The 20,290-nt window shown below is 50.5% G+C and overlaps 7 protein-coding genes across 7 annotated transcripts; 4 read left to right on the forward strand and 3 right to left on the reverse strand.

Moving 5' to 3' along the window:
* Window positions 1–1,989: 1,989 nt before the first annotated feature.
* Window positions 1,990–2,484, reverse strand: BO83DRAFT_430503 (uncharacterized protein; the record flags this gene model as incomplete). Its single annotated transcript, XM_025535527.1, has 1 exon — window positions 1,990–2,484. One exon carries the CDS (start codon window positions 2,482–2,484, stop codon window positions 1,990–1,992), a length of 495 nt encoding a protein of 164 aa, XP_025384560.1.
* A 22-nt stretch (window positions 2,485–2,506) lies between these two features.
* On the forward strand, window positions 2,507–4,589 carry BO83DRAFT_420001 (arylsulfotransferase family protein). The gene is made up of 2 exons (XM_025534906.1): window positions 2,507–3,162; window positions 3,213–4,589. Exons 1-2 carry the CDS (start codon window positions 2,689–2,691, stop codon window positions 4,512–4,514), a joined length of 1,776 nt encoding a protein of 591 aa, XP_025384561.1. The 5' UTR covers window positions 2,507–2,688; the 3' UTR covers window positions 4,515–4,589.
* Window positions 4,590–5,097: 508 nt separating this feature from the next.
* On the forward strand, window positions 5,098–6,609 carry BO83DRAFT_381439 (alpha-ketoacid dehydrogenase subunit beta). The gene is made up of 3 exons (XM_025531988.1): window positions 5,098–5,743; window positions 5,825–6,387; window positions 6,437–6,609. The coding sequence occupies exons 1-3, from the start codon at window positions 5,181–5,183 to the stop codon at window positions 6,472–6,474; spliced, it is 1,164 nt and encodes a 387-aa protein (XP_025384562.1). The 5' UTR covers window positions 5,098–5,180; the 3' UTR covers window positions 6,475–6,609.
* Window positions 6,610–7,107: 498 nt separating this feature from the next.
* On the reverse strand, window positions 7,108–8,147 carry BO83DRAFT_401967 (uncharacterized protein; the record flags this gene model as incomplete). Its single annotated transcript, XM_025533501.1, has 6 exons — window positions 7,108–7,283; window positions 7,347–7,430; window positions 7,493–7,564; window positions 7,628–7,687; window positions 7,745–7,800; window positions 7,855–8,147. The coding sequence occupies 6 exons, from the start codon at window positions 8,145–8,147 to the stop codon at window positions 7,108–7,110; spliced, it is 741 nt and encodes a 246-aa protein (XP_025384563.1).
* Window positions 8,148–9,336: 1,189 nt separating this feature from the next.
* BO83DRAFT_321078 (C6 finger domain-containing protein) lies at window positions 9,337–11,666 on the reverse strand (the record flags this gene model as incomplete). Its single annotated transcript, XM_025527837.1, has 6 exons — window positions 9,337–10,107; window positions 10,159–10,293; window positions 10,368–10,840; window positions 10,910–11,077; window positions 11,163–11,328; window positions 11,541–11,666. 6 exons carry the CDS (start codon window positions 11,664–11,666, stop codon window positions 9,337–9,339), a joined length of 1,839 nt encoding a protein of 612 aa, XP_025384564.1.
* A 3,970-nt stretch (window positions 11,667–15,636) lies between these two features.
* BO83DRAFT_368062 (putative MFS transporter) lies at window positions 15,637–17,253 on the forward strand (the record flags this gene model as incomplete). Its single annotated transcript, XM_025529800.1, has 2 exons — window positions 15,637–15,824; window positions 15,901–17,253. 2 exons carry the CDS (start codon window positions 15,637–15,639, stop codon window positions 17,240–17,242), a joined length of 1,530 nt encoding a protein of 509 aa, XP_025384565.1. The 3' UTR covers window positions 17,243–17,253.
* Window positions 17,254–17,604: 351 nt separating this feature from the next.
* BO83DRAFT_453268 (potassium channel family protein) lies at window positions 17,605–19,389 on the forward strand (the record flags this gene model as incomplete). Its single annotated transcript, XM_025536898.1, has 3 exons — window positions 17,605–17,649; window positions 17,709–17,821; window positions 17,892–19,389. 3 exons carry the CDS (start codon window positions 17,605–17,607, stop codon window positions 19,387–19,389), a joined length of 1,656 nt encoding a protein of 551 aa, XP_025384566.1.
* Between the last annotated feature and the right edge of the window lie 901 nt (window positions 19,390–20,290).

The raw sequence follows: 20,290 nt of genomic DNA on the forward strand, positions 1-20,290 counted from the left end.
GTTAAATCCGATTTGGGGGTTAGCACCAAGCGGGACCTGAGCACGCTGCATATTTTGGAGAGCTGCACAACATGGGATAATTTTGGACTTGGCAGTTGCTGTTTACATGGCCATGTAAGCTCTTTGTCATCGAGTCTCACGAAGTCGGAACTATTGCAGAAATGAGAAAGCTATTAATTCTCAATGTGTTCTTTGCCACACGTACTACCCGGTTGATGATATCAAAAGCTTCACAATGCTCATGGCGGGCCAATCAATACCTATGGTCATGCGCAGGATAAGCGGAGCTCACGACAGAGAACTGTTCGAAGGATCATTGCATATTAGATCCAGAATCCTTCGATAGCCCGATGCCGTCAAGCCTGCCATGAGCATACCACATAGAATCAAGTGAGTATGGATCTGAAGCCGGCTCATAAGATAAAGCACCTGACTAACGCTCGGTCTCCATTAATGAAGCATCCCGGGAGACACTATGATAGCAATCGACATTCCTTTACAATGATGAACTTTCAGTGACCTCCAGTATGGCCAGGATTGATGCCGGAGCATCCCGGATCGCTCAGGGCGCGCAATTCTGTCCTCCACGCTTCGGCCCGCTCTAAGAACATAAGCGCCAAGCCCGGCCGACAACGGACAGACAAATTCCGCGGTCTCCGTATGATAATTTGAGCATCCTTAGTAAGTTAACCTAGAATAGTGTACTGGAATCCCCAACGACAGATCGCAAACAAAACCAGATAAGGTAGTGCGCATTTCACCGGTCGAACCAACCTCGGATTCTCGGGTTCGGGGCAGGTTACCAGATTGATGCTAGATCCATTTTGGCCTGACGGTGCAGTTGACACATCATACTTAGTTATAGCACAGTGCGATTGTTGCGAAAGCCAAAATAAGCTCAAAGGCAATGAGACGACGCAGTGCACACGAAATGCTCTTTGACTTCGTGCGATGGCGTCATCTTGGAATTGTAAGTAGTCTGGCTATTGTGCTTGATTGGGGGGTATACCGGTTTAATATTACTTCTGCCTAACGAGCCCCTGATGCTGATTCGTTGGCTCTTAAACAAACTGTTGATGCTGGGTCAGGTGTCTGTATGGCATCAATGCCGAAGCGGAATTGACTGTTGGCGCTTGGGTCTCGTCTTTGGCTTTGTCCCCGCCTGTACCCCATGTCTGCTTCCGCTAGCCTGTGAGCGGTGTCTTGTTGTTGAGTACTCGATCAATATCATTCGCCAGTGTGCCTGTTGCTAACTGGGGGCCATGATAAACGAAGGATCAGATCGCGTGTGTATCACGTTACAGCTTTCAAGTCAAGAAAGTATTTCTCCGGACTTTGGAGAAGCCACAAACATCATCACGCTCAGTTGTCCGACTGTTAGCTCACTCTGCTTCCACTAGGAATGGAGGGTTTTCCAGAAGGATTCACCAGCGTCAATGGGAGTGCTCTGCGTTCATTGGCGATAAAGTGCTGACCCTATCTAACTGGGGGCAAGCCGTCTTGCCGAGGCTTCATCACGCGTGCTGCCCCACTGTAAGTCTAGGGGCCAATCATTAACATGTGTAGATTAGCGGGTAGGCCGAATCGGTTTCACGCGCAGGGCAAGGAGTTGTCTCAATCAATAGTCCGCCAGTGATCTTCCAGCACTCTCCTGTTTCACCTGAGGTCGTAGTGCGCGTCCTAAAAGAGAGCCAAGCATCGAGTGTCACGCATGGAATAATGTATGCATTCTGTAATCGCGCGGTGGTCATTGACATTGACCCTGGCCAACTGGGCGCTAACCAATCCGCCTTGGAAAAAGGTAAACTTCAAGTTTAGTGCGGTAGATGACGAAGCGAGCGGGTCCGAGTGGCTGTCAGCGGCGGCACTTATCGCTCGTCACTCTCCAGTCGTCACAACTCGGGCAGGCCATTCGCAGGATATCGTCCGCCACAGATCAGATAATTCCCCCGGATAAAGACACTTTGAGTTTCCTTGCTTTTTCAATCGTTACAGCCGAAGCGTTGTCTTGGCCTCACGCGGGCAACCTCCGTACCAAGTCCAGACACCGTGGCCAACTGTATTTTCGGAAATAGATTCATCTTGCGCTGTTGTGCCAAGGACAACAGATTGAAAGTATCTCGCAGCGCTGGGGCTGGTACCGCCACTCAGTGGGGAAGAATTATTGCCAGCGACCGTCCCAAGCCCCCAATGGCGCGAAGGAGAAGATTTCACGGACAGGATAAGTGATAACCTCGATAGTGGAGCCAGCTTCAGGTCCGGATCCACGGTGGCTTTCTTGGCGGTGCTGGAGAATGCTGGGTAAAAGCCAATCACGACCAATTGCGACTCGTTCGCGTCGTGGTTGGTCTCCGCCGCGAATGGATATCGGCTCCGATGGATCGCTTCGACGCCGCGTGGATGGGGCGCTTTGGCATCCGTTTCGGGTGTTGAAGCTGTTGGAGCCACCCTCTCCTGAACGACCAACCCGACCGTATGCGACATTCTTATTCTGGCTGGGATTCCACCTGCCTGGGGGCAAAATTCGATGATATGATGAGTGCCGACTCTGCGCCTTGCCGTCGCTCCCGAGAAGACTATCGTCCCCGATAGTTCCTTTTGTTCCGCCTTACCCCAGATCCGAAAGTTTGTCTCCTTTCCTCCTTCCCTTGGACAGCTCTCGTCGCTCTGTCCTACCGCGATGATCCAATGTCCTCGTGGACTTCCGCCCTCTCTCGCGCCAATCGCCTACGTTCAAGGCTCTCAGCCCTCCATGTCGTTACGATTGGCGCCATCATCAGTCTCTCCTATCTCTTCTACACCTTCGCCGTTCCCCAACTGAATCGACTGAGGCTTCGCGCGGATCTGAGTTGGTACGACCTGGGATTATACGGTTTTGGTCCCTCGAAAAGCTATGTCTCCTTCGAATACGAATCTCCCGCGGTACAAATCTCAGAATGGGAGTCGGGCTGCGACTCGCGATATACCTTTCTAGCCCCTAGGGGTGACTCGGTGGCCCAGCCCGGACCTATGATCCTTGATTCCAGGGGGGAGCTGGTGTGGATGAAATACAACTGGGACGTGACTCAGGACTTCAAGGTCCAGCGATATCAAGACACAGACTATCTGACATATTGGGAAGGTGGTGAAACCGAAGGCCGAGGCTATGGGGCCTGGTATATGGTAGGTGTCACACGACCCTGTCGCATAGAGTAGCGTGCTGATCTGGACAGCTGGATTCGACATATACCCAACGATATGTGATTTCCCCGGTAGGAAATTATGGTGGCGATCTCCATGAATTCCACATCACCCCGGAAGGGACGGCTCTCGTTACGATATACGATCCAGTACCAGCCGACCTGACTCCTGTTGGTGGCCCCGAATTAGGGTGGATATATGACGGCGTCTTCCAGGAAATAGATATCGCTACGGGGGAGCTGATCTTCGAATGGCGCGCATCAAAGCATTATCCCATAAACACCACATACGAGCATTTGGGCAAGTCGGGAAGAGTGCGCGGGTTTGCGTTTGACTTCTACCACATCAATAGCGTGGACAAGGATGACAATGGGAATTACATCGTCTCCGCACGCCATACCCATACCGTGAGCTGCATAGACAAGGACACTGGTGAAGTATTATGGACCTTGGGCGGCAAGCTGAATGAGTTCAACGATCTTTCAGATGGTCAGGCCACCAACTTCGCCTGGCAGCATGATGCACGGTGGCACGCTAACAGTACCTTGACCCTTTTCGACAATGCATCACATTCGAGCAATGATCCGGATAACCAAAGTCGTGGTGTCGTCATCGAACTTGACGTTGCCGGTCGCCAAGCGTCATTGCGCGCTGAGTACTTTCATCCTCAGCAAATGCGGTCCTTGTCGCAGGGAAACGTCCAAGTTCTAGACGACAGTGGCCGAGTCCTAGTCGAGTGGGGCCATAGCGCTGCATTCAGTGAGTTCAGTGCCGACGGACAGTTGCTATGTAACACCCATTTCGGTGCCTCTGCCTTCTTCGGGTTTGGCAGAGTAGTATCTTACCGTGCCTATAAGGGCACCTGGGTTGGCCGACCGCAGACGGTCCCCGATGCCGAAGTACTAGGAAACCACGTGTATGTGAGCTGGAATGGCGCAACAGAGGTTGTTGCGTGGCGACTGGAAGTTTGGGACTCGGATGATCTGAATGACAATACGTTCCGTGTTGTGTCCCAATTCCAGAAAGATGGCTTCGAGACTGAGATCGAAATACCAGAGGGTCTCGAGCTTCCTTTGTTCCGCCTAGCGGCATTAGATTCCGATGGTAATGTTCTAGGCGCCACCGAACTACTCCAGCGAGAGCAGGGTGGAAGCTTTGAGCAAGTCATGAACCCTCAGTACTGGTTTATTGTCATGGCCTTTGTCATCAGTGGAGTCGGCTTGTTTGTTGGTCTCTATACGTGCTGCGGCTGGGGCCGTTATTTCCGTCGGTGTCGCTCACGGTCCAGTGAGTACCAATTGGTTGCCTTCAGCGACAGCGATGGTTCTGTTTGATGTGCGGATCGGACGTGACAAGCCGCTCCGTTTGTATATATCTGTCTCCATCTGTATATATGATACCCTCATTCCAAAATTTCATTGGGAGCATTACTGGTTTATTGCAGACTTTCACGTCTTGATCGATGGATGTAGGACAGAAAATTATCTGAAGAGGACATGGAGTTAGTCCATTATGTGTCTACGACGGTGAAGTTGAAGAACTCAATGTCTAGGACGCTCACAGCATGGGATCGTCATGGCCGTCCAGAGCGTGCCAGGGCACTGCTGGTGCTTTGAGAGCGATTCATTCGGATGGTAAACCATTCGCCATAAGGATATCACGACTTCAGTGGAAAATGCTACATTGAGATGAGAATGGAGAATGATGCAGAGGAGTAAAGGTAGTGAGACCTATGCAGACGAGAGTATAGATTCACCTGACTATCCCAATCCGGCCACCACCAGATGTGCTGACTCAGCCTCTCCGGCAGGCACACGGGCACCAAGGCCCTCAGGCCGCCAACCCCGGTTATCCACGGGGATCGGGGCGCATTCCCCGCATGAAGCAAGATGCCTTCATTGATAAACCAAGGGGGAGGGAGGTCTTTCCCGTACCTTCCTCGTTCTCCAGACGTTTTCATTCTACTGTCTGAACCTCTAACATCTCGCCAGTCCTCCATGATGCCTTCACTCCGTCTCCCCAAAATACCAATACCCCGACCCTCCTACCGGGGATACTCCACCTCCGCACCATCCCCTTCTTCACGACTGAACCTCCCCATCGACTACAGATCGACACCGCTCCTCCACCACACGGCCTCCAGCCTTTCAAATCACCCAGACCTACCCAGCAATCCTACCTCAAAATTTATCAATCTCTATCAGGCCATTAACTCCGCATTACGTACCGCCCTCTCCACCTCCAACAAGGTGATGCTCTTCGGCGAAGACGTCGCTTTTGGCGGCGTCTTCCGCTGCTCGATGGACCTACAGACTGAATTCGGCTCGGAACGAGTCTTTAACACACCGCTAACAGAGCAAGGGATCGTCGGCTTTGCCATCGGCGCAGCAGCTCAGGGGATGAAGCCCGTCGCGGAGATCCAATTCGCGGACTACGTGTTCCCGGCATTCGATCAGATCGTGAACGAGGCGGCGAAGTTTCGGTTCCGGGAGGGAGCAACAGGTGTAGATATTGGAGGGATGGTGGTGCGGATGCCGTGTGGTGCGGTCGGACATGGTGCTTTGTACGTGGCATACCGTCTCCCGCCTACTATTGCTTCTTGTGTACGGGGGAACTATGGCTAACGTGATTTATCACGAAACAGATACCACTCCCAATCACCGGAAGCACTATTCGCACACGTCCCAGGTGTACAAGTCGTCATGCCTCGCTCCCCATCCCAAGCCAAAGGCCTACTCCTATCCTCTATTTTCGAGTCTAAGAATCCCGTCATTTTCATGGAACCGAAAATCCTCTATCGTGCCGCAGTAGAACACGTCCCAAGCGAGTACTACACCATCCCACTAAACACAGCCGAAGTGGTTAAGCCAGGGAACGACCTGACGATAGTCTCGTACGGACAGCCTCTATACCTCTGCTCCGCGGCCATCGAAGCAGCGGAGAGGGCATTCGGGGCGAGTATCGAGCTGATCGATCTGCGTACAATCTACCCGTGGGATCGACCAACGGTATTGGATAGCGTAAGGAAGACCGGACGGGCGATCGTCGTCCACGAGAGCATGATCAACTACGGAGTTGGCGCTGAGGTGGCTGCTACCATTCAGGACGGGGCGTTCTTGCGTCTCGAGGCACCGGTTAAGAGAGTCGCGGGGTGGAGTACGCATACAGGTCTGATGTATGAGAAGTTTGTGATTCCGGATGTTGCGCGTACGTATATCTATCCCATGCATTTCTGAATCATGCTAACGATACCCAGGGATATACGATGCGATCAAGCAGACACTTGAGTATTGATGGACAGACATATTGGCCAGAGAAAGATGTACATACTAGGACCCGAGATCCAACCCCTTAGTGTCCTTGCTTATAAGACTACTACCGAGCGGCATTATGATAGACAATGTCAATTTACCTACATACATTTTCCCATTCTCCCACTCGTTATTCCTTATCATGTGCCCATATTGCAGCTCAGTCATAGATCATATGCATACATGCATACAATATCCACATCACCATCGGCAACTACTCCCACCCAGTGGCACGTCCAGGAAGTTTCCCAAACTATATAAGTACCCGACCGGCAAACAGCGAGCGCACCCCACCGAACTAAAGCTCCCGGGGTCAGCCGTAAAAGCCTGTGTTCCGGTACCCCCACGAATCTCCCAAGCCTGGAAACCTAAACTAGTCAACGGAGATATTCTACCAATAACTTACACAATATCTAATGTTGATTACCACCTTATCTTACTTGCAACGATATCAATATTCCCTTTGAGCCTTCCATACATATACATTTTATACTACTTTATACATACCTCCGACGAGGTAAGAACAAGAGGCAAAAATTGCAGCTGTCTAGCAGCCACAATGTCCCAAATCACATACATACATACACCATCAACCAGCTCCAATTTTCATCTCAGCCTAGTAGTCAGAAACAGTAGCGAAAGTGTCCTTGGAGATCTTGATAGCATCGGTGTGCCAGGTCTTGCCCTTATCGGAGGTGGTGAGGCCGTTGGAGGAGGAACCGCTGTACAGGGACAGGGTGTCACCGAAGTTCTCATCGGCGGCGCTCAGGTGGATGGTGAGGTTGTTCCAGCCTGATTATTCCATGTTAGATGTTTTATTTGTTAAGAGATTAGTGGGGGAGAAGAGGAGCGTACTGTAGGACTGGAGGGTACCGCAGTCACCGGAGCCAGTGTAGCACTCGTCTCCCGAGTAGAGGTAGAGGAGGGGATTGTCGAGGGCTATTTTATTTTCAGTTAGTATGATGTTCATCGATGTGAAAGTGGTATTAGGGGGAACATACCGTCGCTCTCCTTGGAGACGGTCTTGCCGTTCATGGTGACGACCTGGTAGACCTTGTCGTTTTCGACGTAGACTGTTTGGATTCTATGTTAGGACGGCGGTCCATACTATAATTTGACCTGGTGTTTGAGCTTACCCTCAAAGTCGACCTGGGTGTCCGCGGGGACAGTCACGTAGGCCTGGCCATTCTGACCATCTAAATAGATCATTAGTATACCAGTTCGGATCCAGGTTGGAGACTGGCATCACTGACCAGGAGTGTACGTGCTAGCGGCGACACACCACTCGTCATCCGGGGCGGGGCAGCCCCTTAGTTGATTCGTTAGCATACTCTTACTAGAATCATTGAGGTGATGAACGTACTGGGACTGGTTGTCGGGAGACCAATTCAGTAGGGGCTGGTAGAGATCGGCGTCGTAGTCACCGGCGGTGGAGGAGAGACCAATCCACAGGGACACCCAGACCTCATCGTCAGTGTTGTTCACGGTGTAGTTCGAGGGAACATCCGGGGGCACCAAGGACCAGGTGGCTCTGGTGATGTGCGCGTTGGTGGGAGGACCGGTGTAGAAGCCGTTTCCGAAGGCCCAGACATCACTCTCGACGGCAGCAGCGCGGGCAGCGAGGGCCAGAGGAATAGCGACGGAGGAGTAGCGCATGGTGATTGATATGGAGGACTTTGTTAAAGAACGTAAGGGTTGAAGCGAACCGGTCGCGAAGAAAAGAGTGACAAGGCAGGAAAATGGACGAATGCAGGAAGGATGAAGCAATGAGCCGACATGATCACCAAGGTGCCGGAGGGCAGTTATAAAGGTCTTGAAGGCTGCTCGAGACGAAGGCTATCTCCACCTTGAAATCAGGAAGGGTTCAAATCCCTTCTGGCGCAAGTATTGTCTCAGGAGCAATGGTGGATCCGCCAGGGAGTGGAGTCGGCAATCAAGCTTGTTTTAAGTTGAAACGTTAAATAATGCCGCCCTCGAATTGTGCTCACCACAATTCCTTTTCGAACCCACACAGCTGAACACGTCAGAGTTCAAAAACTAACCTTCCGGTGTTCGTTTTATACTGTAGTGATGGATTGGCGATCATTGAGCTACGATCATTTCGCTATCTCGCGGCATAAAGAACGGGCCTGCACCGGTTGCGAGCCGTGATGCGGTTCACCATTCTACCCGTATGTAGCCTTATAAAAAATCGACTTATGAGCCCCTAATGTATGGGGCCGGTCGAATTTCGGAGAAGGCGATGCCGCTTACTACTCAATTCGCCCTCCGGCACTGCCTATACGCACTATAATTGGCGTGACCAATCGAAAGGCATCTCCGCGGCCGGCCTAGCCCTGTGATCCTAAATAAACTTGGCTTTGGTGCTAATTAGGCTACATACAAGTAGCCTTTTGGTTGAGAAGCCTGATTACAGGACAGGATCCCAATCCTGTCCGGTTATTATTGACGTGATCCATTTACCATTAATATGGAACATGCTGACCAGACTCCGTGGATATGCCAAGGCAGATGCTGAGCCACTCACAAGCTCAGTGTTCCTTCGTCTAGACTACCCATGCCCATATGGAGGGTCATAACCTTTAGGTATCTGACTCGGCAGTTACTGATGGGAGTTTTGCATGCCGCTTGGAAAACCTTTTCCGTAGGTATTCCTCGATCAGTCAAGAAGGCATCTCTAACGGAGATGGCGAAACCCCGAAAGGCATACCCGCCTGAACGGAGCTGTACTATTTATCAGATGCCACTAAAAGAGCACACCCACCGGCCAATGCGGAGACGGGCGAAACTGGATGTGTGCTGTGTATTCGTCCAGCGACCCACAGACCATCATATTTCCCATCTCTCATGCTCCGGTGGCCATCTCAGGAGACTGGCTTCGTGGGGGTCCGGCCCGAGGAGAAATTTCGGACATGTTGCTCCCCCAAAGGCCTAGGGCATGCCGCCGCTCAACCAGTTTCAGCACCTCATACATGAACTGCCGTTCCGGCCCTCCATCCGGGAACACCTCCCAGGCCACCCTGACCGGGAACGCAAGTCGGTTAATCATGTTTCCTGGGGCATTGACTATGTACCATTCCAAGGACCGGCAGATGCCACAACCCAAGGAGTATTGTTCCAAAGGTCCAACGCGATCAGTTGGTCGCGTGTCGGCAGACGAGAGAATCACTCGGGTGGAGTAGTAGAGACACATGGTTTGTGCGAGACGGAGGTCCCGATAAACAAATATTGGGGGTGTGATTATACCCCCGGTGCGAAAGTCCCGGCAATGGAATCGAGGAAATGTGTCGTCCGGTGAGACTTCGACTTCCTGCGGTGGCCCATCCGGGTTGTTGTCAACCCATTGAACTTTCCACTGGCGGAAGCGGTCGGTCAGGTCAGCGACACCGTTCCATAGTGAGGCTTGCTTCACGCCAATCTCATGTGGGCTGCACATGCCCGATTTGAGAGCAGCCTCAATATCGTCAAATTGCCAAAGCAGGCCAGGGATCTCAACCGCCAAGTCTAGCAAGTAATGCAGGATGTCTCTTCGGTCAGGGTTGGCTGACCAAGGCAAATCGATCCAGTCCGGGCTTGCGAGGGCGGAAGGAGTTCGACTGACAATAGCCGCAGCGACCTGTTTTTATCTGAGCGAATAGATTCTAGAGAGACTAAAAGGAATACGTACCCAATAAGGACGCAGCTCGGTATACAGCAAATGCTCCACCCCATGTATGTGATTTTCCGGTCCTCGATGCTCAATCAGGCGCAGTGCACCGTGAACGTGCGCAATTAGCGACACTTGTGTAGTTCGTTCCACGCTCTACAAGCAGTCAGGACAGTCCCTAGAAAAAAAAAAAAAAAAAAAAAAAAAAAGGAAAGAAAAGAAAATCATACCTCAAAGGCCATCAAAAGGGTCACCGTCACTAGTGTCGACTCAGCCTTGCTGCGCTGGGGATCTTGCAACGCCTGCTGCAAACTCCGCAGCACACGGGGGTATAGGCGGAAGCCAGCTGCTTCAAGATTCTTATCCTGGATAGACCGTCCAAAGTATGCTATGGAGACGGATTCGAACGCATCTACGAGAATCGGCGAAAACATGCGTATCTCGGCAGCCCGTCGTAGTGCACCAGCCTGTCCTGTCTTAGATTGGACTACCGGACTGAAAGCATCCACGAAGCGTTCAATAAACACATCCAGCATCGGCTTCCAGGATCCAATGTGACTTATCGAACCATAGCTTGAGTCCTCGCTCTCTTCTGATGAAGACCGACTGCCAGAGAGCGAGAACACCTCGTCTTCCGAATCCAGTGAATCGTCGTCGCTATCGTATGAATGAGACCGACGAAGAACGACAGGGCCATGTTCTGCTGCGGATCATGACAACTTAGCCCTCAAAACAATAGCCTGTACCCCACCAGGATGCGACGGACACCCACCTTCCGTTCCATTCAACGGTCCCACCGGGATTGCCACTTCATTTGTTTCCCCGCGATGCTTTCGGATTTGGGCGACGAGCCGATTGACGGCATTTGGCGGGTCTAAGCGGATGGCGTTGACGAGGCCTTGTAGCTGGGCTCGTCGCCGTGAAGACTTGATCCGTTGTTCTAGAACGCCAATGTCAGTTGTTTACGCTGCAGAAGCACTTCCAAACCCACCGAGACTATCCGAGATCCAGATTGGGGCACGCACCAGAGTTATGAAGGCTGGCTGTTAGCTCACGGATTTCCTCCCGGAGGTTACGGATCTCATCGGCTTGACTGATGGGTTGCAGGAAATCTTCCGGACTGGTATCGTAGTGGCATTTGGACGGGTGACCATGCGCACAGCATGCATGACAGGGCTTGACTCGATCACACTGTCTCTCACGATCGTCAATTAGGTCGGATTACACATATGCAGGCAAGCCAGCAAAGTGGGTTGCACGGGCCTCCTCCCACCCAACTAGCAGCGCAGTTCGCTCCATATTCTTGTTTCCTCCATCATCCTATTCGTCTGCACAACTGTCTTGTTCTATTTCCCCCATAACGGAGACCCATGCCCACACCTTAATATCGGGTCGGGACGCACCTTGACTTTCCGGAACCGGCAGGCCTTGCAAGATCGCAATTGACGGGTCAATTGACCCGACGTAAGGGCGGGCTTACTCCGGAGGTGATCGGAGACCAAGATTGGTTGCGAATCGTGGGTGGCCATGTGCGGCAAGCCTAGACAATGAGCTCCAGTCGTACCAGGCCACGATGTCACGATAGGGGAAGGTCAACGTCAAGCTTGAGCGGATACGGGGCCAACAGAACGGCGAGATCACGACCAGCAAGATCTGAGGCAGACATGACCGAATTCCTCCGAAATTCCCACCCTCGCTTACGTCGAGCCCCGCGACAACCGTTACTGGCTGTGGCTTGAGGAGACCAATAACGAGTTGCGCTTGAGGCGACGGCGGCCGCAGAAGTGGGTTCGGTGGAGGACTCGTTAGTGTCGCCTTCAGCTTTCGAGCGCTCTTCCTGGGACCACCGTTGGGTGCCTCGGTGAATCGGGCATAGCGCGAATGGACAGCTTCCAGAATTGCCACGGAACATTAAAGGGCGGAAGAAGAAGAATGGAACCAAGCACAATCGCTTTCATTGGTAACCAATTAATAGATGTTGGGGAAAGGAGAGATCCAGTGGATGGTCGCCAACGGGAAACAGTATCCGGCCTGAGTCACCAATCAGGCCGATCGGCGGGTTCTGGTTACCCTCATCCAGTGAAGCATGATCACCTGAATAGTAGAGTAGTGACAGCACACATATTGATGATTGATCCGGTAATTAAAGATTCAACTATTATTTTTGTAGGTGAAAATGGTGCCATGATATCATGAAAAAGGATTGTTTTTGGAAAGGAACGAGTATTGGTAGAGTCAAGTAGTAGTTTATATATATCTTTGATTTATATGGATATTGTGCACAGCGCCAAAGATACCATGCAGATGTTGACCTTCATGGTGATAGGCATGGTCCGCGCCTTGACTTTTAGTTGATGATTCCTTGAATTACACGGCTGCATACCTTGTGCTGGACGATCTGGGACACACGATGGTGGATTCTATCGCCCAGTACCGCCAGCAGCACGGTTGCAGGGGCGTCTGAAGAGCCATCCACTGTGTTATCTTTGTTGAGCAGCCTTTTTGAGGAATTCGACCGGGAGTTCCCAACTGCGTGTGCCCACAAGCTGTTTGCAAGCGTGGTAAATTCGCTGTCCAGCCTCGAGCTGGAGTATGACGAGTCGGCAATATTCTCGTCAGTCGCCTCACCGACCTTTCCCAAGTATTTTCGGAACATGAATGGCAGTTCAGAGGCATATGTCTACTTTCTCCTACCCCACGAAATCAGCAGTATGTCACGACTCAAGCGCCTGTTGCAGGCAGCGCCCGAATTGCTAAACATCCCCGATGAGATCAATGTTTTGTTCTTTGGTTCTATAAGGAGTCTGTGGTGGGCTTGGAGCGGGAGACATTTGTCTATCAAAAGGCCCGCGTTGATGGGTCATCTACGTACCAGACCTTACAAATGTTGAGTGGCGAAACCCTACGCCGAGAGAGATTGATTCAATGCATTCTTCAGTCTGATTCAGTACTCTCGCACACTTGGCCTCGATGTACAAGACCATGATATTCTTTCTGCGCCAGAAACCTTGCAAACCATCCTTTCGCTTGCTTGTCAAGTATCTACAACTGAGACTGCAGAACGCTGGGCGGAGGGTATTGATGCGATCAGTTATCGTTGCTTATATCAGACTGCCAGATACTTTAGTTATCCTAGAATAGATTCTTTCCACATTGATTCACGGGGAGTTTAATTCCGAAGGTCGCTCCTTACGCTATCCGAAGTACCTGTAAGCCTGAGTAGTGATTAAGTACAGTATATACACAGTGCTGGGTTGGATGCAGTTTTCCCTATCTCTTCCAGGCTGGGCTGCATTCCCCTGCATGCATGAAGACAGTTGGTGCAAGAAGATTTGATGCTACAGTTAGCTTCTTAGAACCCCCAAGAAGGAAAGACATTTTGGCGACATCTTAACCTTGGAAATTGCTTGGCCCTAAGCCGACTATGCTTATCTGGTAGTACACAGAGTTGACCAACGCCAACTGACAATGCCATCTATGCGTTTCTCTACTGGTTGCATCTCCAGAAATCAGAGAAAGTTATCAGATGTGCACGAGTCATGGCCCCAGACGCGTCCATACTCAGGAGGCAAGGTAGTTCTCCGTGCCTCTCAAAACAAAGCGGAAGTTACACAAGAAGCTCCATCATCCTAATTCACCGCGGAGCGCCACATTACCGCATTTGGGCAGTAATCTCATGTTCATGCGGCTTTCAGCTGGATTGTAGACTGGTCGCGCCGGTATCTCCTTTGCAAAATTAGGATCTCGACACCCCCCTTACGGCCATGAATGTGTTTCTTTGTCTCGTCATCATCAATAGTTGGTTATCGCTCGACACTGGTCAAGCAGTGGCAACTCCTAGTTTTGTGACCGCGGACAATCTCGTGGGGTGACCTTCAGTTGTAGTAGTACTGATAGTGGTATTGATCAACGTGTGGCGAAGGGGAGTAGGACTGGGCATCTTTGCCATGTTTTTGTCGAGTATTAAGTACAGGAACTTATCTATCCTCGTTTTCTGAGGCTGTTACATGGGATAGGCGCATGTCAAACATAATGATCATTCTTGTTCAAAATTTGAGAGATAATCTGGAAAATTGCAGGGCCAGATTCCGAGTAGATAAAACTTCATAAGTTGTTGCATGCGCTTCGCTCCTGTCTTCATTTGTTGTCGTGAGATCTGGATTGAGGTATCTCTGACCTATAGATATAGAGATAGCGGGAGTTGACTCTAAAATGACTGGTTATAACACCCTCTATAGCTATGTCCTGAGGTGAGTGCTACCAGTGGTATCACTCGACCATTACACCACCTGCTCCTGAGGCCTCCAAAGTGACATGGTATGAGATACTGCTGCGAGGTACGCTGATATCCGGTGAGACTCACTTACTTTGTACCACTCTTGGATTCGGTCTGCAATGCCACGACTTTGCTCGCTGGGAATGATTATGAACCCCATTCAGCAATAGACACCGATGTTTTCAAATGGCAATGAGTCACTATCTGTTAGGTCTGTATATGACTTTGGCCTGGTAAACCGATAAGAAGAGGATATTACCAGCGTTCATGAATGGCAACTAAAGTGCAGCAGGCGTGGTCATAGTACCTGCTTCAGCCTGAGAGCGTGTAAGTGATAAGGGATCACCTGACTGAGACTCACATGATTTACTGCATGAAACCGGCAAATCGCCGACTGGAAAGAAATGCCGACATGCAGGGTGTGACGACATCACCAACCATTACCCCAGAACGTGGAGCTGCACGGAAATCGTGCGAGCCAATCTTCGCCGTCCTTGGAGGGGAACAAACACGGGAGCTTAACCTTTTTGCCAGCATGACCAAAAATGCATATCTCCCCGAGCGGACTTGTGTACAGCGAGACTGCAGGTTGCGACACAGACGACTATTCTCCCCCGAGGATGGAGCCACGGACAGTGGATCCCAGGGACTTGGGGAACCGCCAAGTAAACGTCGATTCGTTGCTGGCGGCGGGGATTTTAAACAAACTTTCCCAGACCCATATCATACCCGTGTTATAGGATCAAAGATACGAAGCGTCAGGGGAGGCCCGAGACACACCAATAAGTTGATCAGCTCCACTTCCCCGGACGATGTCCGACACCAAAGCTCCTGTCGCACGATGGATGAAGAAGAATAGCATGGGCGGTAGCTAGCGGCGTGGGGGTGGGAATCAGCCGAACAGCTTCTGGTTCGAATTCTAACTGTCTTCCCCGCATTTGTGATGCTCTCCGGCATCTGCGTGCGTCCAACCAGGACCCTGCATGGCCCAAGGTGGATGGGAATTCCCCCCCCACGCCAGCCCCTCCCCCGGATTTGCAGGTGGCATCACTCTTCTCATGTGTTTCCTAGGAAATTGATCACACCGTACGAAGCAACAAACTTCTTTCCTTCTGTTGGGGCATATATAGCTGAAGCTTTCCCTCTGTTTATGGAGTCGTAACAGGATCGTCCCTGCACCCTGCTTCTCCCTGCGTCTTGACTCACCTCCCAAAAGTTTCATCATGTCGGACAGAGTCATCACCGACCATGACGCCATGGGCGAAAAAGCCGAGATCTCTCATGAGGAGGTTGCTCATTTAGCACAGTTGACGCCGGAGGAGAAGGTTTTGGAGAGGCAATTGCGTCGGCGGATCGACACCCTCATAATGCCGTTGGTAATTCTTGTTTATCTGATGAATTACATCGACCGGTATGTCTCAGGTTTTCTCGCCATTAGATGACTATGAATTGCGATCGATGCGCTAACGTCTTTCCGTCTTTGATAGGAATAACTACGCCGCTGCGAAGCTTCAAGGACTAGAACAGGACCTATCCCTCGATCAAGCCAAATACGAGACAGGGCTGTCCATTTTATTTGTGGGCTATATCCTGATGCAGGTCCCATCGAACCTGCTCCTCAACTACATGGGCCGTCCTTCACTCTACCTTGGCTTTTTCACGACAGCGTGGGGCCTCGTCTCAGCCTTGACCAGCCAGGTTTCAAGCTACGGTGGCATCGTGGCATGTCGATTCATTCTCGGCCTGGTGGAGGCACCATTTTTTGCAGGTGTTCTATTTTATCTCTCGAAATGGTACACTAAGAAAGAGTTGGCCCTTCGCATGAGTATCTTCTACTCTGGTTCATTGCTAAGCGGTGCCTTTGGAAACCTGATCGCTGCGGGCATCCTTAACGGTCTTGCCGGAAAGAGAGGCATGTCAGCCTGGCAATGGTTATACATTATCGAGGGTACCATCACTGTCGCAATCGGTCTGGCCATCTGCGCTGTGCTACCTGACTTTCCCGATACCTGGAAATTGTTGTCGCCGGAGATGAAGCATGTCGCCAATCGTCGCTTGGCCATTGAGGCAGCCGAAGCGGACGTCGACGACGGCGACAAGATGACCCAAATCAAAGGTCTGAAGCTAGCCTTTACAGACGTCAAGACTTATGCCCTGGCCATTGCGTACATGTCTCTCACGGCCGCAAGTGGCTTCCAAAACTTTTTTCCGACTTTGACAGAGACTTTGGGGTATAACCATATCATCTCTCTGCTCTTGGTAGCACCACCATACATTTTCATGGTGGTATACAGTCTCTTCCACTCCTATCTCTCGGATCGTTTCGCCCATCGATACTGGTTCTTTGTCGGCCCCATCCCCATCACCATCGTGGGGTTTATTATCTTCATGACCACCCATTCCTTCGGGCCTCGGTATTTCTCATTCTTCCTCATGGTCTTCGTCTTTGCCCAGAACGGCACGATATACTCATGGATCGCGAATGCGATTCCCCGACCCCCCGCCAAACGAGCTGCCGCATATGCATTTATCAACTCTCTGGGAAACTCAGCCAGTATCTGGACTCCGTATACCTATCTGGAAAAGGAGGCTCCGTATTACTACACGGCCTTAGGGGTGTGCATCGGAATGCAGGTTCTAGGCGCTATCATGGCGACGTTTTTGTACTTCCATCTACGATCGCAAAACAAGCGATTAGCACGCTTGGAGGATGAAGATGCGATTTTGACTGAGAAAGAACTTCGTCGATTACAGAAGACGGCAGATGTAGAGGGCATCGACATCGCTGCCGCCCGCCGGCTCCAGAAGGGGTTCCGATATGTAACTTGAGGATCTGCAAGCTATTATTTAGTTCTTTTCTTGATTCGTTCACAATACATGTTAACGCCCACTCGGGTCACGCCAGAGCTTCACAACCAATCACAAATAGCAGTAGTAGTGTACAGAACTTATCGTCACAAGTACAATTACGGGGATACGGTGCTAATAACATTCACCTCCTCGATCAAGTCCCTCCGGTGAAGCTAAGCCAAGATATGAGTTGACCGGGAACCTGCTGGTTTCCGTGATGTCAACCTCGTATTCCGACTTCATATGCAGAACGAACCAGACCACTGCATTTTTTTCTTAATTTTCGGACTACAGATTGTTCTACACTTTCTACCCAGGTAGGGCTAGAACTACCGGTCGGAATGTCTCGCTGGTGGCTCGCGTGTACCAGCTTCCCTGTTCTGGCGGTATATTTCTCTCTCTTCCATGAGATGGATCAGATATGATGGTTGCTAAGCATGTCCAGGGAACTGTTAGCGCCATGGCGACTATATTCGGTATTTGTGCAGTTAGCCATGGATGGCTGGAAATTGATTCTTCTTCTGATGTAGGAAGTGTGGTAGTAGTGCAGAGTGCTTGGTGAGTCTCCATTTCCGATATACTTCAGCCTTTGGGGTTTGCCGATCATCGCATCTAAATGATTTAGTAGGGCCGTCCCGATCACGGCTATATCGCTCGCACTCTCCGCCACAGCTGACCTTGCCCTCCTTCTGATCATGATGCTCAAATGGGATGCAGTGAGAGGATACCTCGCGACGGCTTTACTCTACTTCGTATCCTCTATGCTCTTATTCAGTCTCATTGGTGTGGCTGTGCATCAACCACCCTATACCATCGCTTCTCAAACACTGCATTATACGCAGAACTTCTACTACGGCATCTTCGCCGCCACACTCAACCTCTTCATCGCAGCGCTCCTAGCAATCTACGCATGCAGCGTCCGTACCATCCACCTAGGCATGCAAGACCGCCGCATCATCGAAAACACAAGCATCGTGCTGCGCGCCTTCACCCTCGCCGCATTCCTCCTCGGCGGCGCAGCCATCTACATCCCCATTGAAGGATGGTCCCTGACAGATGCACTCTACTGGTCCACATACACCATCCTCACAATCGGGATCGGCAACATCGTCCCGAAGACCCATCTCGGCCGAAGTCTCCTAATCCCCTACACGACGGGGGGCATCACCTGTCTAGGATTATTTGTCAGTTCAATCGCCTCCTTTTCAAGGAAGGTGGGCGAGCTACGACTGAAGTTCGAGCTCGAGGCAGAAGGTATCCATCTCCACAGATCACCAGATTGCGACATCGTCAAACTTAGGCAAATCAAGGCCCACTGGCAGAGCCGCCACCGCTGGATCGTATTCATCTTCTCCTCCTGCGCATGGCTCCTCCTTTGGCTCGTCAGTGCCCGCATTTTCAAGTCCTCCGAGCGAGGCCAGGGATGGACGTATTTCGAGTCTTTATATTTCACGTTCGTGTCGCTGACGACTATCGGATACGGGGATTTCTATCCAATGAGTAATCTGGGAAAGTCGTTCTTTGTGTTTTGGGCCCTGCTGGCGGTGCCAGTTATGACGACGTTGGTTGGAATCGTGGGTCAGGTGGGTTTTCGTACGGTGATTTATTTTGTGAGAAGGGTTGGGAGGGGGTGGTCGTGGGGATTCTGTGCAGGGCGTATTGGTGCGTTTTTGGATGGGAGGAGGCTGAATTTGCCTGCTTCTGCTGGGGGAGGGATGGATGTGAGTGTGTCCGGTGCTGTCGATATAGAAAGACAGTACTGCCCAGCTTTTGACACACTGAGTCTCCCACTTGAGAGGCAACGCCCAGATAACTACTTCAGTTCTGCGGAACACAGACTCCACCTCACCGAGGAGATCAAGATTCTTGTGGACATCCTGAAGGAAGACAGCAGAGACATCGATCTACATCGTGAATGGGCACGTATTGTATCTCTGCTCCGTGTTGATGGAGGTGACGGAGAAGAAGTGCTTGCGGCTGAGAGTCATCGTAAGCAGGTAATCAGAGAGGTGATGTCTGTGAATCAGTCGACGGCAGAAAGAAACAAGGAGATTCTGTGGATGGTCAAGTTGCTGGTTGAGAAGTTGTGTTTTTGTTTGAGGGAGGATATAGGTGAGGGTAGATAAGGGATATTTATGGGTAGTTTTATTCATCCCTTGCTAGGCAGGCGGCCTGACAGGGTGTACTACAGTACATAGTGGACTTGTTGATCGATGTACAGCATGTTTTATTCCAGCTGTTGATGGATGATCATATGAATAAACTGCTCCCAGCGATTTACTGACACTAAAGTCAAGTGCAGTTCTCTACAGAAAATAGCAGGCTACTTACTGTCCTCAGAACGGACTGCCTACTTAATTCATACTTATGCAAGGCATAATACTATATTAGTCATTTGTGCACTATGAGCGGCTCATGACTAATCATACACATATATACGCACAACCATTCATAACGAATTATACAGTGTCCCCAGTCAGACAGCATGTATTTGAAGCTGCTTCATTGCAAATAGGCAAGCTATAATGAAGTCTATAAGATACTATATTTTCGCATAATAACAGACCTGGGACAATCAAATGGTTTAACTGCTGCCAAACTGGAAGAGTATACTGCTGTTGGCTAATGGTAGACGATAATTTATAGCAACGCTTACTATACTAGTACTAGGGATGTGATCTATAATATAATATTAGTTGTTTTCTTCTACAAATACTGGCTACTACTACTACTGCTACTAATCTCAATCGTTCAAGTGTACTACTACTTAGTCTGCTGGAGTGTGGTCAATACTCAAAAATTGATGATCGCAGTGACTGCCGGTGTTAATGCAGTGGTATATATTTACGAGGTTACTAGTACAAAACTGTAGTAGTACCTAAGGCAGTGTGAGGGCACGACTATAGTAGTAATGATGATCGTAGTTTCAAGACAAGAATAAACAATTTCCCAGCATAATAGTACTTGATATTACATTTTACTAGGTACTAAGCAGTCGTACGTAGTATATTTTAGAACTGAGGAAAC

This window comes from Aspergillus eucalypticola (genome assembly GCF_003184535.1).
Source record: "Aspergillus eucalypticola CBS 122712 chromosome Unknown BO83scaffold_27, whole genome shotgun sequence".
NCBI classification, from domain to species: Eukaryota; Fungi; Ascomycota; class Eurotiomycetes; order Eurotiales; family Aspergillaceae; genus Aspergillus; species Aspergillus eucalypticola.